The sequence below is a fragment of the Dendropsophus ebraccatus genome, chromosome 1, assembly GCF_027789765.1.
Source record: "Dendropsophus ebraccatus isolate aDenEbr1 chromosome 1, aDenEbr1.pat, whole genome shotgun sequence".
In the NCBI taxonomy this organism is placed as follows: Eukaryota; Metazoa; Chordata; class Amphibia; order Anura; family Hylidae; genus Dendropsophus; species Dendropsophus ebraccatus.
The window spans coordinates 231,499,267-231,525,590 of record NC_091454.1 but is presented as its reverse complement, the minus strand read 5'-3'; the positions used below and the strand labels follow the sequence as shown (position 1 = coordinate 231,525,590).

General features: G+C 54.4%; 1 protein-coding gene across 1 annotated transcript; it reads right to left on the bottom strand.

The window, feature by feature from the left end:
* Window positions 1-13,349: 13,349 nt before the first annotated feature.
* On the bottom strand, window positions 13,350-20,030 carry LOC138786505 (thialysine N-epsilon-acetyltransferase-like). Its single transcript, XM_069963490.1, has 6 exons — window positions 19,955-20,030; window positions 18,811-18,862; window positions 14,889-14,972; window positions 14,132-14,233; window positions 13,757-13,797; window positions 13,350-13,589 (listed from the first exon to the last, which is right to left on the bottom strand). The coding sequence occupies exons 1-6, from the start codon at window positions 20,015-20,017 to the stop codon at window positions 13,350-13,352; spliced, it is 582 nt and encodes a 193-aa protein (XP_069819591.1). The 5' UTR covers window positions 20,018-20,030.
* Window positions 20,031-26,324: the final 6,294 nt, after the last annotated feature.

Below are 26,324 nucleotides of genomic sequence, written 5' to 3'. Positions count from 1 at the left end.
ATCGTGGCAGACAGGCCTGCTATACGCCTTCCCTCCGATAAGGCTCCTGCCCCGAGTAATCAGGAAGATCAGGCAGGACCAAGCAGAGGTGATATTGATTGCCCCATTTTGGCCAAGGAGGGTGTGGTTCACCTGGCTACGCAAGATGTCAGTGACGGATCCTTGGGTTTTGCCAGAGCAAGTGGATCTCCTGAGCCAGGGCCCAGTATATCACCCAGGAGTAAAGAACCTCCATCTAACAGCCTGGCTTTTGAGAGGCAGCTTCTAAGAGATCGTGGTCTGTCGGAGGAAGTGATATCCACTTTGTTAGCCAGTAGAAAGAGAGTCACCTCGGACATCTATTTCAGAACCTGGAGAACTTTTCTTAAGTTCGTTGGTCACCCGGTTAATGTCTTGGAGCCACCCAACATTCCGTTAATACTGAATTTCCTTCAGGAAGGTCTGAATAAGCATTTAAGACCCAGCACCATTAAAGTGCAGGTGTCTGCCTTAAGCGCTCTTTATGATTCTAGACTGGCAGAACACCCTTGGATCAAGCGTTTCATTAAAGCAGCAGTGAGGCTTCACCCTTCCATTAAGAGCAAGCTTCCACCTTGGGATCTAAATCTGGTCCTCTCAGGATTAACATCAACCCCATTCGAACCAATATCAGATATACAGATGAAATTCCTTTCCTGGAAGATGGCATTTCTCCTAGCCATTACTTCTGCAAGGAGGGTTGGAGAGATCAGAGCCTTCTCCATAGCTCAACCATACATGGTCATTAGGGACGATAGGGTCACTCTCTCCCCTGACCCGGCCTTCCTTCCTAAGGTAGTATCAGACGTCCACAGATCCCAGGAAGTGATCTTACTGTCCTTTTGTGCACATCCATCGAATGACAGAGAGGCCTCCTTTCACTGTTTAGATGTTAAACGTGCATTAGTTCACTACCTAGAAGTCACTAAGGAGTGGAGGAAAGATAATAATATTCTGATAGCTTTTCAAGGGAAGAATAAAGGTAGAGCAGCCACCTCTCAGACTATTTCTAGGTGGATTAAGCAAGCTATTAAGGAGTGTTACAGGATCAGTGGTAAGGACCTTCCTATCTCCATTACTGCTCACTCTACTAGATCAGTGTCTACCTCGTGGGCAGAGAGGGCTTCAGTATCTATAGAAGAAATCTGCAGAGCAGCTACCTGGAGCACACCGCATACATTCTTTAGACACTACAGATTACAGCTCTCTCCTTCAGAAGACCTCAGATTTGGGCGCAGAGTGTTAGAAGCAGTGGTCCCCCCCTAGGCGGTTATTCCTAGTCTAATCTCCAGGGGTGCCGTCATAGGGCGAGAGGAGAAAATATAAAATTACTAACCGGTAATTTCTTTTCTTTGAGCCTATGACGGCACCCCCGCCTAAACCCACCCATTAGGGGAATTTACATATATAATGTAAAGCTAGATTTAATATAGATTCATATGTATATAAAATAGAATACTTTCATTTGAACAGACTTATAATTTGGTCTGGTTGACACGTGTTACACTTTTTTGCTGTGTGTTTTTCTACATGTGTGTTTTTAAGCCTTCGCTCCTAGGTTCTTGCTGACAGACTGGTGTGTTTGGGGCGGAGCGCTTCTTTTAAAGGTCCAGTGGTCCTGTTTCCTGTCCAATGGGAGGAGGTGGTCCTCTCCAGGGGTGCCGTCATAGGCTCAAAGAAAAGAAATTACCGGTTAGTAATTTTATATTTTTCCATCACCCGAGAAGGATCAGCAGTGAGTGGGGCAGACTTCAGAGCTCCGCAGCCTGATAAGCAGAATCCAAATAGGAACAAAACTCTTTGCTCCTACTGTACACTCGCTTATCTCTTATGACCAGCTTTCTTTTTTTTTAAATAAAATTGTCAACAAGGGTTGTGGCAGTGTTATTTTTTATTTTTTTTTTCATTTGTTTTATTTTTTATTTACTTTACAGGCTTAGTAGTGGAAGCTGTTTGATAGAAAGTATGAAATGGCTAAAACTACCCCCCCCCCCCCCCCGCCCATTATTACCCCCGGTACCAGTCCCAAGAGCCCGCCTCCTGGGTGACCCGTGTCCTAAGAGCCCGCCTCCTGGGTGACCCGTGTCCTAAGAGCCCGCCTCCTGGGTGACTTGTGTCCTAAGAGCCCGCCTCCTGGGTGACTTGTGTCCTAAGAGCCCGCCTCCTGGGTGACTTGTGTCCTAAGAGCCCGCCTCCTGGGTGACTTGTGTCCTCAGAGCCCGCCTCCTGGGTGACCCGTGTCCTCAGAGCCCGCCTCCTGGGTGACCCGTGTCCTCAGAGCCCGCCTCCTGGGTGACCCGTGTCCTAAGAGCCCGCCTCCTGCGTGACCCGTGTCCTAAGAGCCTGCCTCCTGGATGATGGGGGGGAAAAAACTAGTTTTTAAAAAATTTACAACCAACCACCGGCTTAAAAACGGGTCTGTTTACCTATGTCCCTTCATAAGCAATCTAGTTATGTGTGCAGCTCGGATCATATTGATGTGGCAGATGTGCTTTAAAGGGGAACTATCAGCAGGTTAGGCGAATCTAAGCTGCTGATCGCCCCCTATTGCACATAGGGCGCTGAGGAAGAAGATATGTCTTACCTTATAATCCTTGATCCAGAGCACTGCCCCGCCCCCAGAGCACCATTAGGAGCACTGCCCCACCCCCAGAGTGACGGGATATACTGGCAACTCACGGGATATACTGGCAACTCACGGGATATACTGACAACTCACGGGATATACTGACAACTCACGGGATATACTGACAGGTCAGTTAGTGTCAGGTAGGAGAAGAAACCTCTGGCAACTACATTCTAGCCTGCTCAGTACAGGGCAGGCTAGATTCTGGACTCCAGAGGTAGGTCCGACCTCTGACAACTATGGACTCCAGAGGTAGGTCCGACCTCTGACAACTATGGACTCCAGGGGTAGGACCGACCTCTGACAACTACGGACTCCAGGGGTAGGTCCGACCTCTGACAACTATGGACTTCAGGGGTAGGTTAGACCTCTGACAACTATGGACTTCAGGGGTAGGACCGACCTCTGACAACTACGGAATCCAGGGGTAGGACCGACCTCTGACAACTATGGACTCCAGGGGTAGGACCGACCTCTGACAACTATGGACTCCAGGGGTAGGACCGACCTCTGACAACTATGGACTCCAGGGGTAGGACCGACCTCTGACAACTATGGACTCCAGGGGTAGGACCGACCTCTGACAACTACGGACTCCAGGGGTAGGACCGACCTCTGACAACTACGGACTGCAGGGGTAGGACCGACCTCTGACAACTACGGACTGCAGGGGTAGGACCAAACTCTGATAACTATGTTCTAATCTTGACGACTAGAAAGACGATTATAGTGTCCAGAAGGAGGTTCCCCCTTTTACAACAACCTAAACAGGAGGGATCACTGATTCCGCCTTCTGGCCACTGCATTCTAGCCTGATCTATAGTGACCAAGCTAGAATACAGACTCCTGGGGAGGACCTCCTCCTAACACCTCCATTCTACTAGATTACTGACTGCAGAGTGCAGACCTCCTCCTAACACCTCCATTCTACTAGATTACTGACTACAGAGTGCAGACCTCCTCCTAATACCTCCATTCTAGCCTGATCTATAGTGACCAAGCTAGAATACAGACTCCTGGGGAGGATCTCCTTCTAGCAACTCCATTCTAGTCTCAACCGTCGCAGACCCCTCTCCTCGCTGCCAGCTCCCGCAGACACCCCGACCCCCGAGGTCAGATCTCTTGCAGCACAGGCCGAGGGCAGTGCCTGAATCGGCTCCGCCCATCCCCACCCCCTACCATATTCGGGAGCGAAGCATCGGGGGAGGGGAGATTATATATATATAATCACTGCACATGGCTGACACCAGAGAGCAACATCAGCCTCCTCCTCTACCTGTACAGAGAATCACAGTACAATCCCCTGCTGGGGGGACAGCACCATGCATAACAGTGAGTGCTGCTCTGGAGGATTAGACATAATATAACAGCAGAATAGTGAGTGCAACTCTGGAGGATGAGACAGGATGTAACAGCAGAATAGTGAGTGCAGCTCTGGAGGACATGATGTGTGCGGGTGGACAGGAGAAAACGCCGACCAGCGGGCTGAGGAAATCTGGAAGGATCCACAGCAATGTGGCTCCTTGCAACGACTTCTTGTGATGAAAGAAACCTGTGGCCGCCCTCCTCCCCTCTGGGGCGGCCACACTCCTCTCTCCCCTCTGCGATGGCCGCCCTCCTCTCTCCCCTTCAGGGCGGCCGCCCTCCTCTCTCCCCTCTGCGATGGTTGCCCTCCTCTCCTCTCTCCCCTTCAGGGCGGCCACCCTCCTCTCTCCCCTCTGGGATGGCCGCCCTCCTCTCTCCCCTCCGGCTCGGCCTCCCTCCTCTCCTCTCCTCTCCTCTCTCCCCTCCGGGGTGTCCGCCCTCCCCTCCGGGGTGGCCGCCCTCCTCTCGCCCCTCCAAGGTGACCGCCCTCCACTCCTCTCTCCCGTCTGGGACGGCCGCCCTCTCCTCTCTCCCCTCCCGGATGGCTGCCCTTCTGTCCTCTCTCCTCTCCGAGGTGGCCGCCCTCTTCTCCTCTGTTCCCTCTGAGTTGGCTGCCCTCCTCTCCTCTCTCCCCTCCGGGGTGGCTGCCCTCCTCTCTCCCCATCAGAGCGGCCGCCCTCCTCTTTCCTCTCCGGGATGGCCGCGCTTCTCTCCCCTCTAGGATGGCTGCCGTCTTCTCCCCTCTGGGGTGGCCGCCCTCCTCTCGTCTCTCCCCTCTGGGATGGACGCCCTCCTATCCTCTCTCCCCTTCAGGATGGACGCCTTCCTCTCTACTCTCTCCTCCGGGGTAGCAGCTCTCCCCTCTCTCCCGTCTGGGATGGCTGCCCTCCTCCCTCTCTCCCCTCTGGGGTGGCCGCCCTCCTCTCTCCCATCCGGGGTGGCCGCCCTCCTCCCCTTCTCTCCCCTCCGGGGTGGCCGCCCTCCTCCCTCTCTTCCCTCAGGGATGGCTGCCCTCTTCTCCTCTGTCCCCTCTTAGGTGGCCGCCCTCCTCTCCTCTCTCCCTTCCGGGATGGCCTCCCTCTCCTCTCTCCCCCCGGGGATGGCCTCCTTCCTCTCCTCTCCTCTCTCCCATCCGGAATGGCTGCCCTCCTCTCTCCCGTCCAGGATGGCCGCTTTCCTCTGCTCTCTCCCTTCCGGGGTGGCCTCCCCCCTCTCCTCTGTCCCGTTCGGGATGGCCGCCCTACTCTCCTCTCTCCCCTCCAGGGTGGCTGCCCTCCTCTCCTCTCTCTCCTCCGAGTTGGCTGCCCTCCTATCCTCTCTCCCGTCTGGGATGGCTGCCCTCCTCTTTCCCCTCCGGGGCGGCTGCCCTCCTGGGTGGCCATTCTCCTCTCCTCTCTCCCCTCCGGGATGGCCGCCCTCCTCTCCTCTCTCCCCTCCAGGGAGGCCTCCCTCTTCTCCTCTCTCCCCTCCGGGGTGGCCACCCTCCTCTCTCCCCTCCAGGATGGCCGCGCCTCTCTCCCTTCCAGGATGGCCGTTCTCCTCTCCCTTCCGGGATGGCCGCTCTCCTTTCTCCCCTCCGGGGTGGCCACCCTCCTCTCTTCCCTCCGGGATAGCCGCCCTCTTCTCTCTCCCCTCCGGGGCGGCTGCCCTCCTCTCTCCCCTCCGGGGTGGCCGCCCTCCTCTCCTCTCTGCCCTCAGGGGTGGCCGCCTTCCTCTCCTTTCTCCCCTCCGGGGTGGCCGCCCTCCTCTCTCCCCTCCGGGATGGCCACGCTTCTCTTCCCACCGGGAAGGCCGCCGTCCTCTCTCCCCTCTGGAGTGTCCGCTCTCCTTTCCTTTCTCCCCTCCGGGATGGCCACCCTCCCCTCTTTTCTCTCCTCCGGGGTGGCCGCCCTCCTCTCCTCTCTACCCTCCGGGATGGTTGCCCTCCTCTCCTTTATCCCCTCCGTGGTGGCCTCCCTCCTCTCCTCTCTTTTTCAGTTCGGGATGGCCGTCCTCCTCTCTTCTCTCTTCTCCGGGGTGGCCGCTCTCCTCTGCTCTCTTCCTCCGGGGTGGCCGCTCTCCTCTGCTCTCTTCCTCCGGGGTGGCCGCCCTCCTCTCTCCCCTCTGGGGTGGCATCCCTCCTCTCCTCTCTCCCCTCCAGGGTGGCCACCCTCCTCTCTCCCCTCTGGGATGGCTGTCCTCCTCTCTCTCCTCCGGGGTGGCCACCCTCCTCTCCTCTCTCCCGTCTGGGATGACTGCCCTCCTCTCCTCTCTCCCCTCCGGGGCGGCTGCCCTCCTCTCCTCTCCTCTCTCCCCTCCGGGGCGGCTGCCCTCCTCTCCTCTCTCCCCTCCGGGGTGGCCGCCCTCCTCTCTCCCCTCCAGGATGGCCGCGCTTCTCTCCCCTCCGGGATGGTCGCTCTCCTCTCCTTTCTCCCCTCCGGGGTGGCCACCCTCCTCTCTTCCCTCCGGGATAGCCGCCCTCTTCTCCTCTCTCCCCTCCGGGGCGGCTGCCCTCCTCTCTCCCCTCCAGGGTGGCCGCCCTCCTCTCCTCTCTCCCCTCCAGGGTGGCCGCCCTCTCCTCTCTCCCCTCAGGGGTGGCCGCCCTCTCCTCTCTCCCCTCAGGGGTGGCCGCCTTCCTCTCTCCCCTCTGGGATGGCTGTCCTCTCTCCCCTCCGGGGTGGCTGTCCTCCTCTCCTCTCTCCCCTTCGGGGTGGCTGTCCTCCTCTCTCCCCTCTGGGGTGGCCTCCCTCCTCTCCTCTCTCCCCTCCAGGGTGGCCTCCCTCCTCTCTACCCTCCGGGGTGGCCACCCTCCTCTTTCCTTTCCGGGGTGGCCGCCCTTCTCTCCTCTCTCCCCTTCAGGGTGGCTGCCCTCCTCTCTCCCCTCCGGGATGGCCGCACTTCTCTCCACTCTGGAATGATTGGCTGTCCTCTCCCCTTCGGGGTGGCCGTCCTCCTTTCCCCCCTTCGGGGTGGCCGCCCTCCTTTCCCCCCTCCGGGGTGGCCGCCGCCCTCTCTCCCTTCCGGGGGGTGGCCGCCCTCCTCTCTCCCCTCCGGGGGGTTGCCACCCTCCCCTCTAGGGGGTGGACGCCCTCCTCTCTCCCCTTCAGGGTGGCTGCCCTCCTCTCTCCCCTCCAGGATTGCTGCGCTTCTCTCCACTCCGGAATGAGCGCCCTCCTCTCCCCCTCGGGATAGACGCCCTCCTCTCTCCCCTCTGGGGTGGCCACCCTCCTCCCTTCCCTCTGGGGTGGCCACCCTCCTCTGTTCTCTCCGGGGTGGGCGCCCTCCTCTCCTCTCTCCCCTCCGGAAAGGCTGCCCTCCTCTCCTCTCTCCCCTCCGGGATGGCCGCCCTCCTCTCCTCTCTCCCCTCCGGGGTGGCCGTCCTCCTGTCTTCTCTCCCCTCCGGGGTAGCCGCCCTTCTCTCCTCTCTTCCTCCAGGATGGCCGCCCTCCTCTCCTCTCTCCCCTCCGGGGTGGCCGCCCTCCTCTCTCCCCTATGAGGTGGCCGTCCTCCTCTCCTCTCTCTCCTCCGGGGTGGCCGCCCTCCTCTCCTTTGGGGTAGCTGCTCATTTCTCCTCTCTCCCGTCTGGAATGGCCGCCCTCCTCACCCTCTCCCCTCCGGGATGGGCGTCCTCCTCTCCTCTCTCCCCTCCGGGATGGCCGCCCTCCTCTCCTCTCTCCCCTCAGGGGTGGCCGGACACTCTTTTCAGGTTGAGTGTTGTGATCCTGAGTTTGTTCTCCCGGACCCCAGGATGTACCCCACTACACAGCTGGGATGGTATGCTCCAGGATGTACCCCACTACACAGCTGGGATGGTATGCTCCAGGATGTACCCCACTACACAGCGGGGATGGTACGCTCCAGGATGTACCCCACTATACAGCTGGGATGGTACGCTCCAGGATGTACCCCACTACGCAGCTGGGATGGTACGCTCCAGGATGTACCCCACTACACAGCTGGGATGGTACACTCTAGGAAGTACCCCACTACACAGCTGGGATGGTACGCTCCAGGATGTACCCCACTACACAGCTGGGATGGTATGCTCCAGGATGTACCCCACTACACAGCTGGGATGGTACGCTCCAGGATGTACCCCACTACACAGCGGGGATGGTACGCTCCAGGATGTACCCCACTACACAGCTGGGATGGTACGCTCCAGGATGTACCCCACTACGCAGCTGGGATGGTACGCTCCAGGATGTACCCCACTACACAGCTGGGATGGTACACTCTAGGAAGTACCCCACTACACAGCTGGGATGGTACGCTCCAGGATGTACCCCACTACACAGCTGGGATGGTACGCTCCAGGATGTACCCCACTACACAGCTGGGATGGTAGGCTCCAGAATGTACCCCACAACACAGCTGGGATGGTAGGCTCCAGGATGTACCCCACTACACAGGTGGGATGGTACGCTCCAGGATGTACCCCACTACAGAGCTGGGATGGTACGCTCCAGGATGTACCCCACTACACAGCTGGGATGGTAGGCTCCAGGATGTACCCCACTACGCAGCTGGGATGGTAGGCTCCAGGATGTACCCCACTACAGAGCTGGGATGGTACGCTCCAGGATGTACCCCACTACACAGCTGGGATGGTAGGCTCTAGGATGTACCCCACTACAGAGCTGGGATGGTACGCTCCAGGATGTACCCCACTACACAGCTGGGATGGTAGGCTCTAGGATGTACCCCTCTATACAGCGGGGATGGTAGGCTCCAGGATGTACCCCACTACACAGCTGGGATGGTACGCTCCAGGATGTACCCCACTACACAGCTGGGATGGTACGCTCCAGGATGTACCCCACTACACAGCTGGGATGGTACGCTCCAGGATGTACCCCACTACACAGCTGGGATGGTACGCTCCAGGATGTACCCCACTACACAGCTGGGATGGTAGGCTCCAGGATGTACCCCACTACGCAGCTGGGATGGTAGGCTCCAGGATGTACCCCACTACAGAGCTGGGATGGTACGCTCCAGGATGTACCCCACTACACAGCTGGGATGGTAGGCTCTAGGATGTACCCCACTACAGAGCTGGGATGGTACGCTCCAGGATGTACCCCACTACACAGCTGGGATGGTAGGCTCTAGGATGTACCCCTCTATACAGCGGGGATGGTAGGCTCCAGGATGTACCCCACTACACAGCTGGGATGGTACGCTCCAGGATGTACCCCACTACACAGCTGGGATGGTACGCTCCAGGATGTACCCCACTACACAGCTGGGATGGTACGCTCCAGGATGTACCCCACTACACAGCTGGGATGGTACGCTCCAGGATGTACCCCACTACACAGCTGGGATGGTACGTTCCAGCGGTCAGAGGGCAGAGCAGCATTGGGGTCAGTCAGTAAAGACACCTGATCACATGGTGCCGGCTCCTCTGGTCATGGATCTTTCGGAAGCTTCTATACTGGGACCTGCAGCCGCTTCCCCCAACTGGTATGAGGGAGTAAGCTGAACCTGAGAGGTAACGTATAGTGACAAATGTGCGGTATAGCAGTGATGTGCGGTATAGCAGTGATGTGCGGTATAGCAGTGATAGGTGTGCGGTATAGCAGTGATAGGTGTGCGGTATAGCAGTGATAGGTGTGTGGTATAGCAGTGATGTGTGCGGTATAGCAGTGATGTGCGGTATAGCAGTGATAGGTGTGTGGTATAGCAGTGATGTGTGGTATAGCAGTGATGTGTGGTATAGCAGTGATGTGCGGTATAGCAGTGATGTGCGGTATAGCAGTGATGTGTGGTATAGCAGTGATGTGCGGTATAGCAGTGATGTGCGGTATAGCAGTGATGTGTGGTATAGCAGTGATAGGTGTGCGGTATAGCAGTGATAGGTGTGTGGTATAGCAGTGATGTGTGGTATAGCAGTGATGTGCGGTATAGCAGTGATAGGTGTGTGGTATAGCAGTGATGTGTGGTATAGCAGTGATGTGCGGTATAGCAGTGATAGGTGTGTGGTATAGCAGTGATGTGTGGTATAGCAGTGATGTGCGGTATAGCAGTGATGTGCGGTATAGCAGTGATGTGTGGTATAGCAGTGATGTGCGGTATAGCAGTGATGTGCGGTATAGCAGTGATGTGTGGTATAGCAGTGATGTGTGGTATAGCAGTGATGTGTGGTATAGCAGTGATGTGTGGTATAGCAGTGATGTGTGGTATAGCAGTGATAGGTGTGTGGTATAGCAGTGATGTGTGGTATAGCAGTGATGTGTGGTATAGCAGTGATGTGTGGTATAGCAGTGATGTGTGGTATAGCAGTGATGGGTGTGCGGTATAGCAGTGATGTGTGGTATAGCAGTGATGTGTGGTATAGCAGTGATGTTATGGGGTATAGCAGTGATGTGTGGTATAGCAGTGATGTGTGGTATAGCAGTGATGTTATGGGGTATAGCAGTGATGTGTGGTATAGCAGTGATAGGTGTGCGGTATAGCAGTGATGTTATGGGGTATAGCAGTGATGTGTGGTATAGCAGTGATGTGTGGTATAGCAGTGATGTGTGGTATAGCAGTGATGTGTGCGGTATAGCAGTGATAGGTGTGCGGTATAGCAGTGATGTGTGGTATAGCAGTGATGTGTGGTATAGCAGTGATGTGTGGTATAGCAGTGATGGATGTGCGGTATAGCAGTGATAGGTGTGCGGTATAGCAGTGATGTTATGGGGTATAGCAGTGATGTGTGGTATAGCAGTGATGTGTGGTATAGCAGTGATGTGTGCGGTATAGCAGTGATGGGTGTGCGGTATAGCAGTGATGTGTGGTATAGCAGTGATGTGTGGTATAGCAGTGATGTGTGGTATAGCAGTGATGTTATGGGGTATAGCAGTGATGGGTGTGCGGTATAGCAGTGATGTGTGGTATAGCAGTGATGGGTGTGTGGTATAGCAGTGATAGGTGTGCGGTATAGCAGTGATGTGCGGTATAGCAGTGATGTGCGGTATAGCAGTGATGTGTGGTATAGCAGTGATGTTATGGGGTATAGCAGTGATAGGTGTGTGGTATAGCAGTGATGTGCGGTATAGCAGTGATGTGCGGTATAGCAGTGATGTGTGGTATAGCAGTGATGTGTGGTATAGCAGTGATGTGTGGTATAGCAGTGATGTGCGGTATAGCAGTGATAGGTGTGCGGTATAGCAGTGATGTGCGGTATAGCAGTGATGTGTGGTATAGCAGTGATGTGTGGTATAGCAGTGATGTGCGGTATAGCAGTGATGTGCGGTATAGCAGTGATGTGCGGTATAGCAGTGATGGGTGTGCGGTATAGCAGTGATGTGTGGTATAGCAGTGATGTGCGGTATAGCAGTGATGTGTGGTATAGCAGTGATAGGTGTGCGGTATAGCAGTGATGTGTGGTATAGCAGTGATGGGTATGCGGTATAGCAGTGATGTGTGGTATAGCAGTGATGTTATGTAGAAGAGATGAACCAATGGTATATATGGGGTATAGCAGTGATGGGTGTGCGGTATAGCAGTGATGTGTGGTATAGCAGTGATGTTATGGGGTATAGCAGTGATGGGTGTGCGGTATAGCAGTGATGTGTGGTATAGCAGTGATGGGTGTGCGGTATAGCAGTGATGTGTGGTATAGCAGTGATGGGTGTGCGGTATAGCAGTGATGTGTGGTATAGCAGTGATGTTATGGGGTATAGCAGTGATGGGTGTGCGGTATAGCAGTGATGTGTGGTATAGCAGTGATGGGTGTGCGGTATAGCAGTGATGTGCGGTATAGCAGTGATAGGTGTGCGGTATAGCAGTGATAGGTGTGCGGTATAGCAGTGATAGGTGTGCGGTATAGCAGTGATGTGTGGTATAGCAGTGATGTGTGGTATAGCAGTGATGTTATGGGGATAGCAGTGATAGGTGTGCGGTATAGCAGTGATGTGTGGTATAGCAGTGATGGGTGTGCGGTATAGCAGTGATGTGTGGTATAGCAGTGATGGGTGTGCGGTATAGCAGTGATGTGCGGTATAGCAGTGATGTGTGGTATAGCAGTGATGTGTGGTATAGCAGTGATGTGTGGTATAGCAGTGATGTTATGGGGTATAGCAGTGATGGGTGTGCGGTATAGCAGTGATGTTATGGGGTATAGCAGTGATGGGTGTGCGGTATAGCAGTGATGTGCGGTATAGCAGTGATGTGTGGTATAGCAGGGATGGGTGTGTGGTATAGCAGTGATGTGTGGTATAGCAGTGATGGGTGTGCGGTATAGCAGTGATGTCATGCAGTATAGCAGTGATGTGTTAGTTATGGCTGGTTAGGCCTATTATTCTAATAAAGAGTTGGGGGTCTTTGGGCGGCGCACACACAAACATACATATTCACACACTTACACATATATATACACAGTGTTGCCTTGGATTAGGAGTATAATTCGTTCCGGGACGGCGCCCGAAATCTAAATCTACTTTTACGCCAAAGCAAATTTTCCCATAAGAAAACAATTATCTGCAGACAATTGGTTCCACCCCCCAAATATACTGATTATTATTCTGAATAACATGTAGAAGAGATGAACCAATGAGAAGCAGCTGAAACTGTGCTATATAATTTACTGTACAGTATAGCAGCATGTGGTGTATAATGTATAGTAACTGTATAACCCTGATAACACAGCAGCTGGATATGTGATATATAAGTTACTGTACAGTATAGCAATCAGCATGTGGTGTATAATGTATAGTAACTGTATAACCCTGATAACACAGCAGCAGGATATGTGATATATAAGTTACTGTACAGTATAGCAGCATGTTGTGTATAATGTATAGTAACTGTATAACCCTGATAACACTGCAGCAGCTGGATATGTGATATATAAGTTACTGTACAGTATAGCAGCATGTGGTATATAATGTATAGTAACTGTATAACCCTGATAACACAGCAGCTGGATATGTGATATATAAGTTACTGTCTAGTAATGGAGAGGATGGGAAACACAAGGGCTGACAGAGACTGCAGGGAGCAGGAAGGAATGAGCAGGGAGATGTGGGCACAGTATAGCAGCACACTCTGTCCAGGGAGAAAGGGGTTACAGCTATAGAGAGATTACCCCCACAGTCCTGTCCCCTGATGTAAGCCCCAGCCTGAAGTAGATCTGCTATGATTTGGAAGGTGAGCGAGACTCCCTGGGTAAGAGTACAGGTCTACACACACACACACACACACACAGATGCACATACATATATATACAGTATATATACACACACAGATGCCCAAAGCAGACGAGACATCTGGACAGCACAGGATTGTATTCAGTTCTCACAATACAACAGCAGCACAGAGTATTTCAGGGCCTGCCAGGTAGGGGCTGTCTGCATCCAGATATGTGTGGTCATGGCTCCCCCTCCGTCATGTTCCTCGGCGCCTCCTCCTCCCCCTCCGTCATGTTCCTCGGCGCCTCCTCCTCCCTCTCCGCCATGTTCCTCAGCGCCTCCTCCTGGAAGCTCATCACCTGGTAGCCGGGCTCTTCTGTCAAGTTCTGGGCTCCCAGGGAGCGGTAGAGGCCGATGGCCGGACTGTTCCACTTCAGCACAGAGAGGTGGATCTGAGAGCAGCCAGACCTCAGGCCTTCCTGCAAAGTCACATGGGATGAGGTCACTGCAGGTCAGTGGTATCACCCCACACACCCTCCAGGGACGTCATGTGACCCTCAGAACCCAAATCTGCCCTACTGGATTATTCCACCCGTTATCACCCCTGTGCCCCAATCATGGTAGATCCAGAGGGGGCGCTGCTCACCTGTGCCACCTTCTTCATCAGCCGCCGCCCCAATCCACGGCCTGTAACCACAAGAATCAGGTCATCATGGGGTTACTGCTTGCTAAATACCCCCCCATATCATACAGTGGTAGAATCCCCCCCCCATGTCATACAGTGGTAGAATCTACCCCATCCCCCACGCCCATATCATACAGTGGTGGAATCTTCCCCCCATATAAGATAGTGGTAGAGTCGGCCCCCCATATCATACAGTGGCCGAGGCCGCCCCCCCATATCATACAGTGGTACAGTCCGCCCCCCCCCCCCCATCATATCATACAGTGGTAGGGACCACCCCCCCATATCATACAGTGGTAGAGTCCACTTCCTTACACCACTCTGTATTCTTCTTACCTCTGAATCTTGGGGAGACGTACAGGTCCTCGAGGTGCAGGGTGCGGCCCGTCCAGCTGCTGTAACTGTTAGCGAACAAGGCGTAACCAGCAAAGGCGACTGCTGTGAGGTACATAGAGATGAGCGAGGACTGTAGCCCTGGAACACTCCCAACTCCATTAACGTCAATGGGAGACTGGAACATTTTTTTAGAGGCCTACCATGCAGGGGAGGAGGGGCGGAGGTGTCTGGTCAGGGGCCTCCTATGGGGGGGCGGGGGGATGTTCTGGTCAGGGGCCTCCTATGGGGGGGCGGGGGGATGTTCTGGTCAAGGGCCTCCTATGGGGGGGCGGGGGGATGTTCTGGTCAGGGGCCTCCTATGGAGGGGCGGGGGGATGTTCTGGTCAGGGGCCTCCTATGGGGGGGCGGGGGGATGTTCTGGTCAGGGGCCTCCTATGGGGGGGCGGGGGGATGTTCTGGTCAGGGGCCTCCTATGGGGGGGGCGGGGGGATGTTCTGGTCAGGGGCCTCCTATGGGGGGGGCTGTTCTGGTCAGGGGCCTCCTATGGGGGGGCGGGGGGTGTTCTGGTCAGAGGCCTCCTATGGGGGGGGCTGTTCTGGTCAGAGGCCTCCTATTGGGAGAGAGCCTGGTGGTGACCCCCTGAGCCCCTGGTTCCTATGTACCCCCCCCCCCCCCCCCGCCATATGGCCTGCAGTCGGTAAGGTGGGGGCGTTGTGTTGGGGCAGATTCTCTATAGTAGTCATCGTCCTCCTCTCACCTGACTCCACTTTCTCTTCTTCCGGCAGCTCGGCGACCACACAACGAAACCACGGGTTCCCCTCGAATCCATCCCGGTGTAACACTGCAAGAGGTACCAAGGCAAGTATCTACCCAAGATTACTGCCCCTGCACCCCCTATCCCCCCATTCTGCCCCCATATACCCCCAACTATACTGCTCCCCCACACCTCCCCAACTATACTGCTCCCCACACCTCCCCAACTATACTGCTCCCCCACACCTCCCCAACTATACTGCTCCCCCACACCTCCCCAACTATACTGCTCCCCCACACCTCCCCAACTATACTGCCCCCCACACCTCCAACTATACTGCTCCCCCACACCTCCCCAACTATACTGCTCCCCACACCTCCCCAACTATACTGCTCCCCCACACCTCCCCAACTATACTGCTCCCCACACCTCCCCAACTATACTGCTCCCCACACCTCCCCAACTATACTGCTCCCCACACCTCCCCAACTATACTGCTCCCCCACACCTCCCCAACTATACTGCTCCCCACACCTCCCCAACTATACTGCTCCCCCACACCTCCCCAACTATACTGCTCCCCACACCTCCCCAACTATACTGCTCCCCACACCTCCCCAACTATACTGCTCCCCCACACCTCCCCAACTATACTGCTCCCCACACCTCCCCAACTATACTGCTCCCCACACCTCCCCAACTATACTGCTCCCACACCTCCCCAACTATACTGCTCCCCCACACCTCCCCAACTATACTGCTCCCCCACCTCCCCAACTATACTGCTCCCCTACCTCCCCAACTATACTGCTCCCCCACACCTCCCCAACTATACTGCTCCCCCACCTCCCCAACTATACTGCTCCCACACCTCCCCAACTATACTGCTCCCCCACACCTCCCCAACTATACTGCTCCCCCACCTCCCCAACTATACTGCTCCCCCACCTCCCCAACTATACTGCTCCCCCACCTCCCCAACTATACTGCTCCCCCACCTCCCCAACTATACTGCTCCCCCACACCTCCCCAACTATACTGCTCCCCACACCTCCCCAACTATACTGCTCCCCCACACCTCCCCAACTATACTGCTCCCCCACACCTCCCCAACTATACTGCTCCCCACACCTCCCCAACTATACTGCTCCCCCACACCTCCCCAACTATACTGCTCCCCCACACCTCCCCAACTATACTGCTCCCCACACCTCCCCAACTATACTGCTCCCCCACACCTCCCCAACTATACTGCTCCCCCACCTCCCCAACTATACTGCTCCCCCACCTCCCCAACTATACTGCTCCCCCACCTCCCCAACTATACTGCTCCCCCACACCTCCCCAACTATACTGCTCCCCCACACCTCCCCAACTATACTGCTCCCCACACCTCCCCAACTATACTGCTCCCCACACCTCCCCAACTATACTGCTCCCCCACACCTCCCCAACTATACTGCTCCCCCACACCTCCCCAAATATACTGCTCCCACACCTCCCCAACTATACTGCTCCCCCACACCTCCCCAAATATACTGCCCCCCACACCTCCCCAACTATACTGCCCCCACACCTCCCCAACTATACTGCTCCCCACACCTCCCCACTTATACTGCTCCCCCACACCTCCCCAAATATACTGCTCTCCCACACCTCCCCAACTATACTGCTCCCCCACACCTCCCCAACTATACTGCGCCCCCACCCCCCCCCCATCTATACTGCTCCCCACACCTCCCCAACTATACTGCTCCCCCACACCTCCCCAACTATACTGCTCCCCACACCTCCCCAAACTATACTGCTCCCCACACCTCCCCAACTATACTGCTCCCCACACCTCCCCAACTATACTGCTCCCCCACACCTCCCCAACTATACTGCTCCCCCACACCTCCCCAACTATACTGCTCCCCACACCTCCCCAACTATACTGCTCCCCCACACCTCCCCAACTATACTGCTCCCCACACCTCCCCAACTATACTGCTCCCCCACACCTCCCCAACTATACTGCTCCCCCACACCTCCCCAACTATACTGCTCCCCCACACCTCCCCAAATATACAGCTCCCCCACACCTCCCCAACTATACTTCTCCCCCACACCTCCCCAACTATACTGCTCCCCCACACCTCCCCAACTATACTGCTCCCCACACCTCCCCAACTATACTGCTCCCCCACACCTCCCCAACTATACTGCTCCCCCACACCTCCCCAACTATACTGCCCCCCACACCTCCCCAACTATACTGCTCCCCACACCTCCCCAACTATACTGCTTCCCCACACCTCCCCAACTATACTGCTCCCCCACACCTCCCCAACTATACTGCTCCCCCACACCTCCCAACTATACTGCTCCCCCACACCTCCCCAACTATACTGCTCCCCACACCTCCCCAACTATACTGCTCCCCCACCTCCCCAACTATACTGCTCCCCCACACCTCCCCAACTATACTGCTCCCCCACACCTCCCCAACTATACTGCTCCCCCACACCTCCCCAACTATACTGCCCCCACACCTCCCCAACTATACTGCTCCCCCCACACCTCCCCAACTATACTGCTCCCCCACACCTCCCCAACTATACTGCTCCCCCACACCTCCCCAACTATACTGCTCCCCCACACCTCCCCAACTATACTGCTCCCCCACACCTCCCCAACTATACTGCTCCCCCACACCTCCCCAACTATACTGCTCCCCCACACCTCCCCAACTATACTGCTCCCCCACACCTCCCCAACTATACTGCTCCCCACACCTCCCCAACTATACTGCTCCCCCACACCTCCCCAACTATACTGCTCCCCACACCTCCCCAACTATACTGCTCCCCCACACCTCCCCAACTATACTGCTCCCCCACACCTCCCCAACTATACTGCTCCCCCACACCTCCCCAACTATACTGCTCCCACACCTCCCCAACTATACTGCTCCCCCACACCTCCCCAACTATACTGCTCTCCCACACCTCCCCAACTATACTGCTCCCCACACCTCCCCAACTATACTGCCCCCCACACCTCCCCAACTATACTGCCCCCACACCTCCCCAACTATACTGCCCCCCACACCTCCCCAACTATACTGCTCCCCCACACCTCCCCAACTATACTGCTCCCCACACCTCCCCAACTATACTGCTCCCCACACCTCCCCAACTATACTGCTCCCCCACACCTCCCCAACTATACTGCTCCCCCACACCTCCCCAACTATACTTCCCCCACACCTCCCCAACTATACTGCCCCCACACCTCCCCAACTATACTGCCCCCACACCTCCCCAACTATACTGCTCCCCACACCTCCCCAACTATACTGCTCCCCCACACCTCCTCAACATTACTGCCCCCCACACCTCCCCAACTATACTGCCCCCACACCTCCCCAACTATACTGCTCCCCCATACCTCCCCAACTATACTGCTCCCCCACACCTCCCCAACTATACTGCTCCCCCACACCTCCCCAACTATACTGCTCCCCCACACCTCCCCAACTATACTGCTCCCCACACCTCCCCAACTATACTGCTCCGCCACACCTCCCCAACTATACTGCTCCCCACACCTCCCCAACTATACTGCTCCCCCACACCTCCCCAACTATACTGCCCCCACACCTCCCCAACTATACTGCTCCCCACACCTCCCCAACTATACTGCTCCCCCACACCTCCTCAACATTACTGCCCCCCACACCTCCCCAACTATACTGCCCCCACACCTCCCCAACTATACTGCTCCCCCATACCTCCCCAACTATACTGCTCCCCCACACCTCCCCAACTATACTGCTCCCCCACACCTCCCCAACTATACTGCTCCCCCACCTCCCCAACTATACTGCCCCTGCACCCCCTATCCCCCATTCTGCCCCCTCACCCCCATCTTTGCCCCGTACCTTCCTCTGTCAGCTTAATGAAGTGAGTGATCTTCTCATACTCTGCCAGTTCCTAGATACGAAACAGAAGAAACAGGTGCAGCTCACAATCAAAGTACTGCTTCTGGCCGAGGTTAAACTAAAAGTGCCCTAGAAATGGGCAGGTACGAAATGGGGGTAATAAAAACTGGGTATAGTCCTCAAGACCAAGAATCAGCCCCGCTTCATATAATAGTAGTTCAAATTTCATGTGATTCAGTCATAATGCATGATTGTGTAATATATAGGAGTAAAAATCAACTCATGTGATGCAGAATAATGAATGTCACAAAATACAAATATTGCATATCATAAAAATCACATGAAGAGAGAAAAAGAGGATTAAAAAGAAAAGTCAATAAAAGTCTCTGTATATTGCGGTACGGCTGGGTGCTGGCCATGTATAAAAATTAACCCCTTCGTCAGTGGCAATAAAAATATTCAGGATATTCAGGATATATATTGCCACTGACGAAGGGGTTAATTTTTAAAGAACCTTGAAACGCGTTTGGCACACACTATTGGTGGACTACTACCATATAGGATTGGCCACTTCATATTGAGACTGTTATTCTAATGTTTAATTTTTATTTATTATCTTTCTATTTTTTCATCTCTGCCTCTCACTGTGTAATATCGCTCTTTTTTGGGGGCCCCCGTAGTGTGCTACCCTACGCCTGGCATTCATCATCCTTCACATCCACATCTCCATCACCCGGTCCCGAATATGACTTTATATATGGCCAGCACCCAGCCGTACCGCAATATACAGAGACTTTTTTGACTTTTCTTTTTAATCCTCTTTTTCTCCTTCATGTGATTTTTATGATATGCAATATTTGTATTTTGTGACATTCATTATTCTGCATCACATGAGTTGATTTTTACTCCTATATATTACACAATCATGTTTTAAGTATCATTATGACTGAATCACATGAAATTTGAGCTACTATTATATGAAGCGGGGCTGATTCTTGGTCTTGAGGACTATACCCATTATTTATTACCCCCAGTTCCTAGATATAGAAGCAGATATATAATAATCCTGTTATATTAGAGGAGTAGGATTATAACATTATTTCGTTACCCGGGGGGGGGGGGGGGTGGGGGTAAATATTCATACCCGGATCATCTTCATGATATGAGGGGAGTCTCGGGGTTCAGCAGGACGAATGGTGCAGTCCATGTTGGGGTGAGTAGTTCCTGGAGGGAGGTTGTACAGGGTATCGGTTAGATGGTGTCTGACATCCAGCATGGTTACTATGAATCTGCAACTGCTTCTACCCCTCCCTCACCCCCGCAGCAGCTCTCACACCTCCCTGCACCTGTGCCTCACCCCCGCAGCAGCTCTCACACCTCCCTGCACCTGTGCCTCACCCCCGCAGCAGCTCTCACACCTCCCTGCACCTGTGTGTCACCCCCAAAGAAGCTCTCGCACCTCCCTGCACCTGTGTGTCACCCCCGCAGCAGCTCTCACACCTCCCTGCACCTGTGCCTCACCCCCGCAGCAGCTCTCACACCTCCCTGCACCTGTGTGTCACCCCCAAAGAAGCTCTCGCACCTCCCTGCACCTGTGTGTCACCCCCGCAGCAGCTCTCACACCTCCCTGCACCTGTGTGTCACCCCCGCAGCAGCTCTCACACCTCCCTGCACCTGTGTGTCACCCCTGCAGCAGCTCACACCTCCCTGCACCTGTGTCACCCCTGCAGCAGCTCTCACACCTCCCTGCACCTGTGTCACCCCTGCAGCAGCTCACACCTCCCTGCACCTGTGCCTCACCCCTGCAGCAGCACTCACACCTCCCTGCACCTGTGCATCACCCCCGCAGCAGCTCTCACACCTCCCTGCACCTGTGCGTCACCCCTGCAGCAGCTCTCACCTCCCTGCACCTGTGCCTCACCCCCGCAGCAGCTCTCACACCTCCCTGCACCTGTGCCTCACCCCTGCAGCAGCTCTCACCTCCCTGCACCTGTGCCTCACCCCCGCAGCAGCTCTCACACCTCCCTGCACCTGTGCCTCACCCCCGCAGCAGCTCTCACACCTCCCTGCACCTGTGTGTCACCCCCGCAGCAGCTCTCACACCTCCCTGCACCTGTGCCTCACCCCCGCAGCAGCTCTCACACCTCCCTGCACCTGTGTGTCTCCCCTGCAGCAGCTCACACCTCCCTGCACCTGTGTGTCACCCCCGCAGCAGCTCTCACACCTCCCTGCACCTGTGCCTCACCCCCGCAGCAGCTCTCACACCTCCCTGCACCTGTGTGTCACCCCCAAAGAAGCTCTCGCACCTCCCTGCACCTGTGTGTCACCCCTGCAGCAGCTTTAACACCTCCCTGCACCTGTGCCTCACCCCCGAAGCAGCTCTCACACCTCCCTGCACCTGTGCCTCACCCCCGCAGCAGCTCTCACACCTCCCTGCACCTGTGCCTCACCCCCGCAGCAGCTCTCACACCTCCCTGCACCTGTGTGTCTCCCCTGCAGTAGCTCTCACATCTCCCTGCACCTGTGTGTCACCCCTGCAGCAGCTCACACCTCCCTGCACCTGTGTGTCACCCCTGCAGCAGCTCACACCTCCCTGCACCTGTGTGTCTCCCCTGCAGCAGCTCTCACACCTGCCTGCACCTGTGTGTCACACCTGCAGCATCTTACACCTCCCTGCACCTGTGTCACCCCTGCAGCAGCTCACACCTCCCTGCACCTGTGTGTCTCCCCTGCAGCAGCTCTCACACCTGCCTGCACCTGTGTGTCTCCCCTGCAGCAGCTCTCACACCTGCCTGCACCTGTGTGTTACCCCCACGGCAGCTCTCACACCTCCCTGCACCTGTGCGTCACCCCCGCAGCAGCTTTCACACCTCCCTGCACCTGTTCATCACCCCTGCAGCAGCTCTCACCTAGTGATGCACGATGCACCGAAATATCGATACTACTATCATATTTCGGGCAGAAAAACGGTTCGATACCAGGATTTCCTGGTATCGATACTTCATGTTAATCTGCATAATAGTGCAGATTAACATGAAGTATGGTGCAGAGAACACGGCCGGCAGCTACCTGAGCGCCGGCCGTGTGCTCTGTGTGCTGCCCCCTGTCGTCCCCTCCTCCGCCCGCGCGTTCTCCGCTCCCGGCGGCGCCAAATTTAAATAGCCGGCACATAGCGATCGCTAGTGCCGGATATTTTAAGGGTATATTCACACGAACGGGCTCGCAGCAAGATTCTCACTGCGAGCCCGGCAGGTCCTGGCAGTTCCCACACACTACATACTTGCTGCGGTCTAAACAACCGCAGCGAGTATGTAATTCTGCCGCCCTTAACCCCTTCTGCTCCCGCCCGGCTCCCCCGCTGTAAGCATACTTTACCTGTCCTTGCTGCACGGGTCCGGAGTCCTGCTCTCCCGTCCGGCCAATCAGTGGCTGCAGCTGGGCAACACACTAATATGCTGGGAGTTGCAGTTGCGCGGCAGCAGCCTTTCAAAACATCCCAGCATACCTTCTTATGCACTACAACTCCTAGCATGAGTTGTTGTGCACAGGGAGGTATGTTTGAGGTTAGAGGGGAATTAAAAAATGTAAAAAAAAGTGTTTTTAAAATAAAACAAAAAAAAATTATAATAAAGGTTCTAATAATCCCCCCTTTTCCCTTTAAAAAAAAAAAAAAAAAAGAACATACATGTATCCATTACATGGGAATTGTCCGAACTATAAAATGTAACAAAGTGATCAAGAAGTCACATAAATAAAAATGTTGTGCATGGGGGGAACATATCTGTAGTCAGGGAGGAGGGAAATTATATTTGTATTTTTACGTGTTTTTTTTTCTCAAACTTTTTATTTAGTATCGAATTGGTATTGAGTATCGAAATCCGAAAGCTGGTATCGGTATCAAACTCAAAATTTTGGTATCGTGACATCCCTACTCTCACCTCCCTTTACTTGTCACATCCGGGGCAGGGAAGTAGTGAGGGCTAATCTGAGCCCAGACCATGACCTGCCATAGGGAGCAGTCCCCAACTGGGTGATGGTCCCTACACTGACTGTGCACAGGAACACTCTGGGACAGGAGGTAACAACCAATGCAAAATAATAAGCCCCAGCCAGAGAAAACAGTCAAAAGGAATAACCAGAAGCCGATACCTTCACGCCAAACCAGGAGGTCACATCAAAGCCAAATCAGTATCCAAAAGAGCAAAATCCACAACACAGGAGGAAAGGGTCACAATCCAAACAGCCGCACAAAGTAACCTCACGAAACATGCAGAAGACCGTACCAGGGGTGAGGTACGAGACATCCAGAAGACCTGACCACGAGCGAGGTACGAGACATCCAGAAGACCTGACCACGAGCGAGGTACGAAACATCCAGAAGACCTGACCACGGGCGAGGTACGAGACATCCAGAAGACCTGACCACAGGCGAGGTATGAAACATCCAGAAGACCTGACCACGGGCGAGTTATGAGACATCCAGAAGACCTGACCACGGGCGAGTTATGAGACATCCAGAAGACCTGATCACGGGCAAGGTACGAGACTTCCAGAAGACCTGACCACGGGCGAGTTATGAGACATCCAGAAGACCTGACCACGGGCAAGGTACGAGACATCCAGAAGACCTGACTACAGACTGACGAGGTAGGAGACATCCAGAAGACCTGACCACAAGCAAGGTATGAGACATCCAGAAGACCTGACCACAAGCAAGGTATGAGACATCCAGAAGACCTGACCACAGACGAGGTACGAGACATCCAGAAGACCTGACTACAGACAGACGAGGTACGAGACATCCAGAAGACCTGACCATGAGAAAGGTAAAAGACATCCAGAAGACCTGACTTCAGACGGACCAGGTACGAGACATCCAGAAGACCTGACCACAAGCAAGGTATAAGACATCCAGAAGACCTGACTTCAGATGGACCAGGTACGAGACATCCAGAAGACCTGACATTCAGAAGACCTGACCATGGGCGAGGTATAAGACATCCAGAAGACCTGACCATGGGCGAGGTATGAGACATCCAGAAGACCTGACCATGGGCGAGGTATGAGACATCCAGAAGACCTGACCATGGACGAGGTACGAGACATCCAGAAGACCTGACCGCGGACGAGGTACGAGACATCTAGAAGACCTGACCATGGACGAGGTACAAGACATCCAGAAGACCTGACCACGGACGAGGTACGAGACATCTAGAAGACCTGACCATGGACGAAGTACGAGACACCAGAAGACCTGACCACGGACAAGATATAAGACATCCAGAAGACCTGACCACGGGCGAGGTATGAAACATCCAGAAGACCTGACCATGGGCGAGGTATGAGACATCCAGAAGACCTGATCACTGGCGAGGTATGAGACATCTAGAAGACCTGACAACAGGCGAGGTATGAGACATCTAGAAGACCTGACCATGTACGAGGTACGAGACATCCAGAAGACCTGACCACGAGCAAGGTATGAGACATCCAGAAGGCCTGACTACAGACGGGCCAGGTACGAGACATCCAGAAGACCTGACCACGGACGAGGTATGAGACATCCAGAAGACCTGATATTCAAAAGACCTGACCATGGGTGAGGTAAGAGACACCAGAAGACCTGACCACAGACGCGGTATAAGACATCCAGAAGACCTGACCACGGGCGAGGTATGAGACATCCAGAAGACCTGACCATGGGCGAGTTATGAGACATCCAGAAGAGCTGACCACGGACGAGGTATAAGACATCCAGAAGACCTGACCACGGGCGAGGTATGAGACATTCAGAAGACCTGACCAAGGGCGAGGTACGAGACATCCGTAAAAGACATCCAGAAGACCTGACCACGGATGAGGTACGAGACATTTAGAAGACCTGACCAGGGGCGAGGTACGAGACATCAAGGAGTCATTCCTCGAAGGCCACTTGACCGCAATTTTCTATGTCGTAGTTTTTCTCAGTAGAAGAAAATTTGTGATAAATGTAAGTGGAAGGTGTGAGATTAGTAAGAGCAGAAGTGACCTGTGACACGACTGAGCCCACCCCCCCATCTCACCACACATGGTGTGGATTGCTGCTGAGTAACCAGGGACAAGACTGCTGCCCCCCCCCCATCACACCACACATGGTCTGGAATGGAGGCCCCAAGTTGCCAATTTTATTGGTCGGCGTCCTTCCTGGTCATGGCAGGAAGAGGTTTGGTGATTTCTGATAAGTTCCTAATAAACTTTCTATAGTAATTACAAACTAAAGCAGTGCATTTAATGAAGAGGAGAAGAACCCGTCTACAATGGCTCGGACCTTCACAGGGTCCATCTGAAAATCTTCAGGGGTCAGGATGTACCCCAAGAAAGGCATCTTCTGAACCCCAACACGTCTCTGGTTTGGCAAAGAATTCCCATGAAGGTTTTGTAACAGCATTCATAGATGCTGAACGTGTGAATAAAGGTTCACTGTTGTTCACTAGGTTTTGAAACTAGTTTTATCCGGAATGTCTATCGTCATGGCCGTTCTCTCAGGCCAGACGAATATATATCTTACCTCTATAGTCAGACATTCTATGTGGGGGACGTTCCTCAGACTCTTAGAAAACACATCCTCGTAATCCTGAATAAAGTTTGGAATTGGACCCAGCTCTAAATCTAGGCTCGCGGGATCTATGGAGATCTAGTTTTTTAATCAGGAAGGGCTTAATTTTATCAGCTCCCCAGAAGTCTAATAAAACCCAGAATTCGGGGCCTGGATCCAGGGCAACTCTAAAATGATGTCTGCTGGACGTTTCTACATGACTAATAGGGTCCAATCCTCAGAACTAAGAACCGAATCTTCAGAGAACTAGCAAAACCTAAATCAAACACCACTGACGAAACTCCATAAGCCACCACATGTCTATTGCCCAGCTTAGGAGAACCCTTACTCACAGCTACCGCAGTATGGTCAGGATCGTCCTGGGGAAGACCTTAAGCAGTGAGTAAGTGATCCATGGATGCTGTCTCAGGGGATTGGAGAGAATTAGAGAATGCCCACTTTTATGGATCTCCTCTGAGAAGGGAGACGACAACCCCCACCTTTTGGGTCTCAGACCCCGACAAATGGATTAAGTTGGGGAGACTAATCTGTGGTTCTAAAGATGGCAACAAGCAGCATGGGAAAAATGGGGGGTACTGCTATGGGTATACCTCCACAGCCATACCTTCTCTTCTAGAAAGCCGTCAGATATGTGGGGAGGTGTCTGCTCTCTCTGACAGCCATGACTCTTAGCCTGTCCTAGGACAGAAACTCTGGCCCATGTGGTGCTGATACTGGTGTTCCACGCCACCTCCCTGCTCCTGATTTAACCGGGCGGAGGCATACTTGTGATATTGTCAGGTCAGGGGCAGGGAAGTAGTGAGGTCTAATCTGAACCCAGCCCCTGTCCCTGCTTATCTATACAACTTGCCTATCTAGACGAGACATCTAGAAGACATGACCACGAGCGAGGTACGAGACATCCAGAAGACCTGACCAT

Bases quoted from the DNA above. Each gene is read 5' to 3' on its own strand.
- LOC138786505 (XM_069963490.1), bottom strand. From the start codon at position 20,017: ATGGACTGCACCATTCGTCCTGCTGAACCCCGAGACTCCCCTCATATC. The intron at 18,863-19,954 runs GTATGAATATTT...TTTCGTATCTAG, and splicing joins ATATCATGAAGATGATCCGG to GAACTGGCAGAGTATGAGAA. The intron at 13,590-13,756 runs GTGAGCAGCGCC...GTGACTTTGCAG, and splicing joins TGATGAAGAAGGTGGCACAG to GAAGGCCTGAGGTCTGGCTG.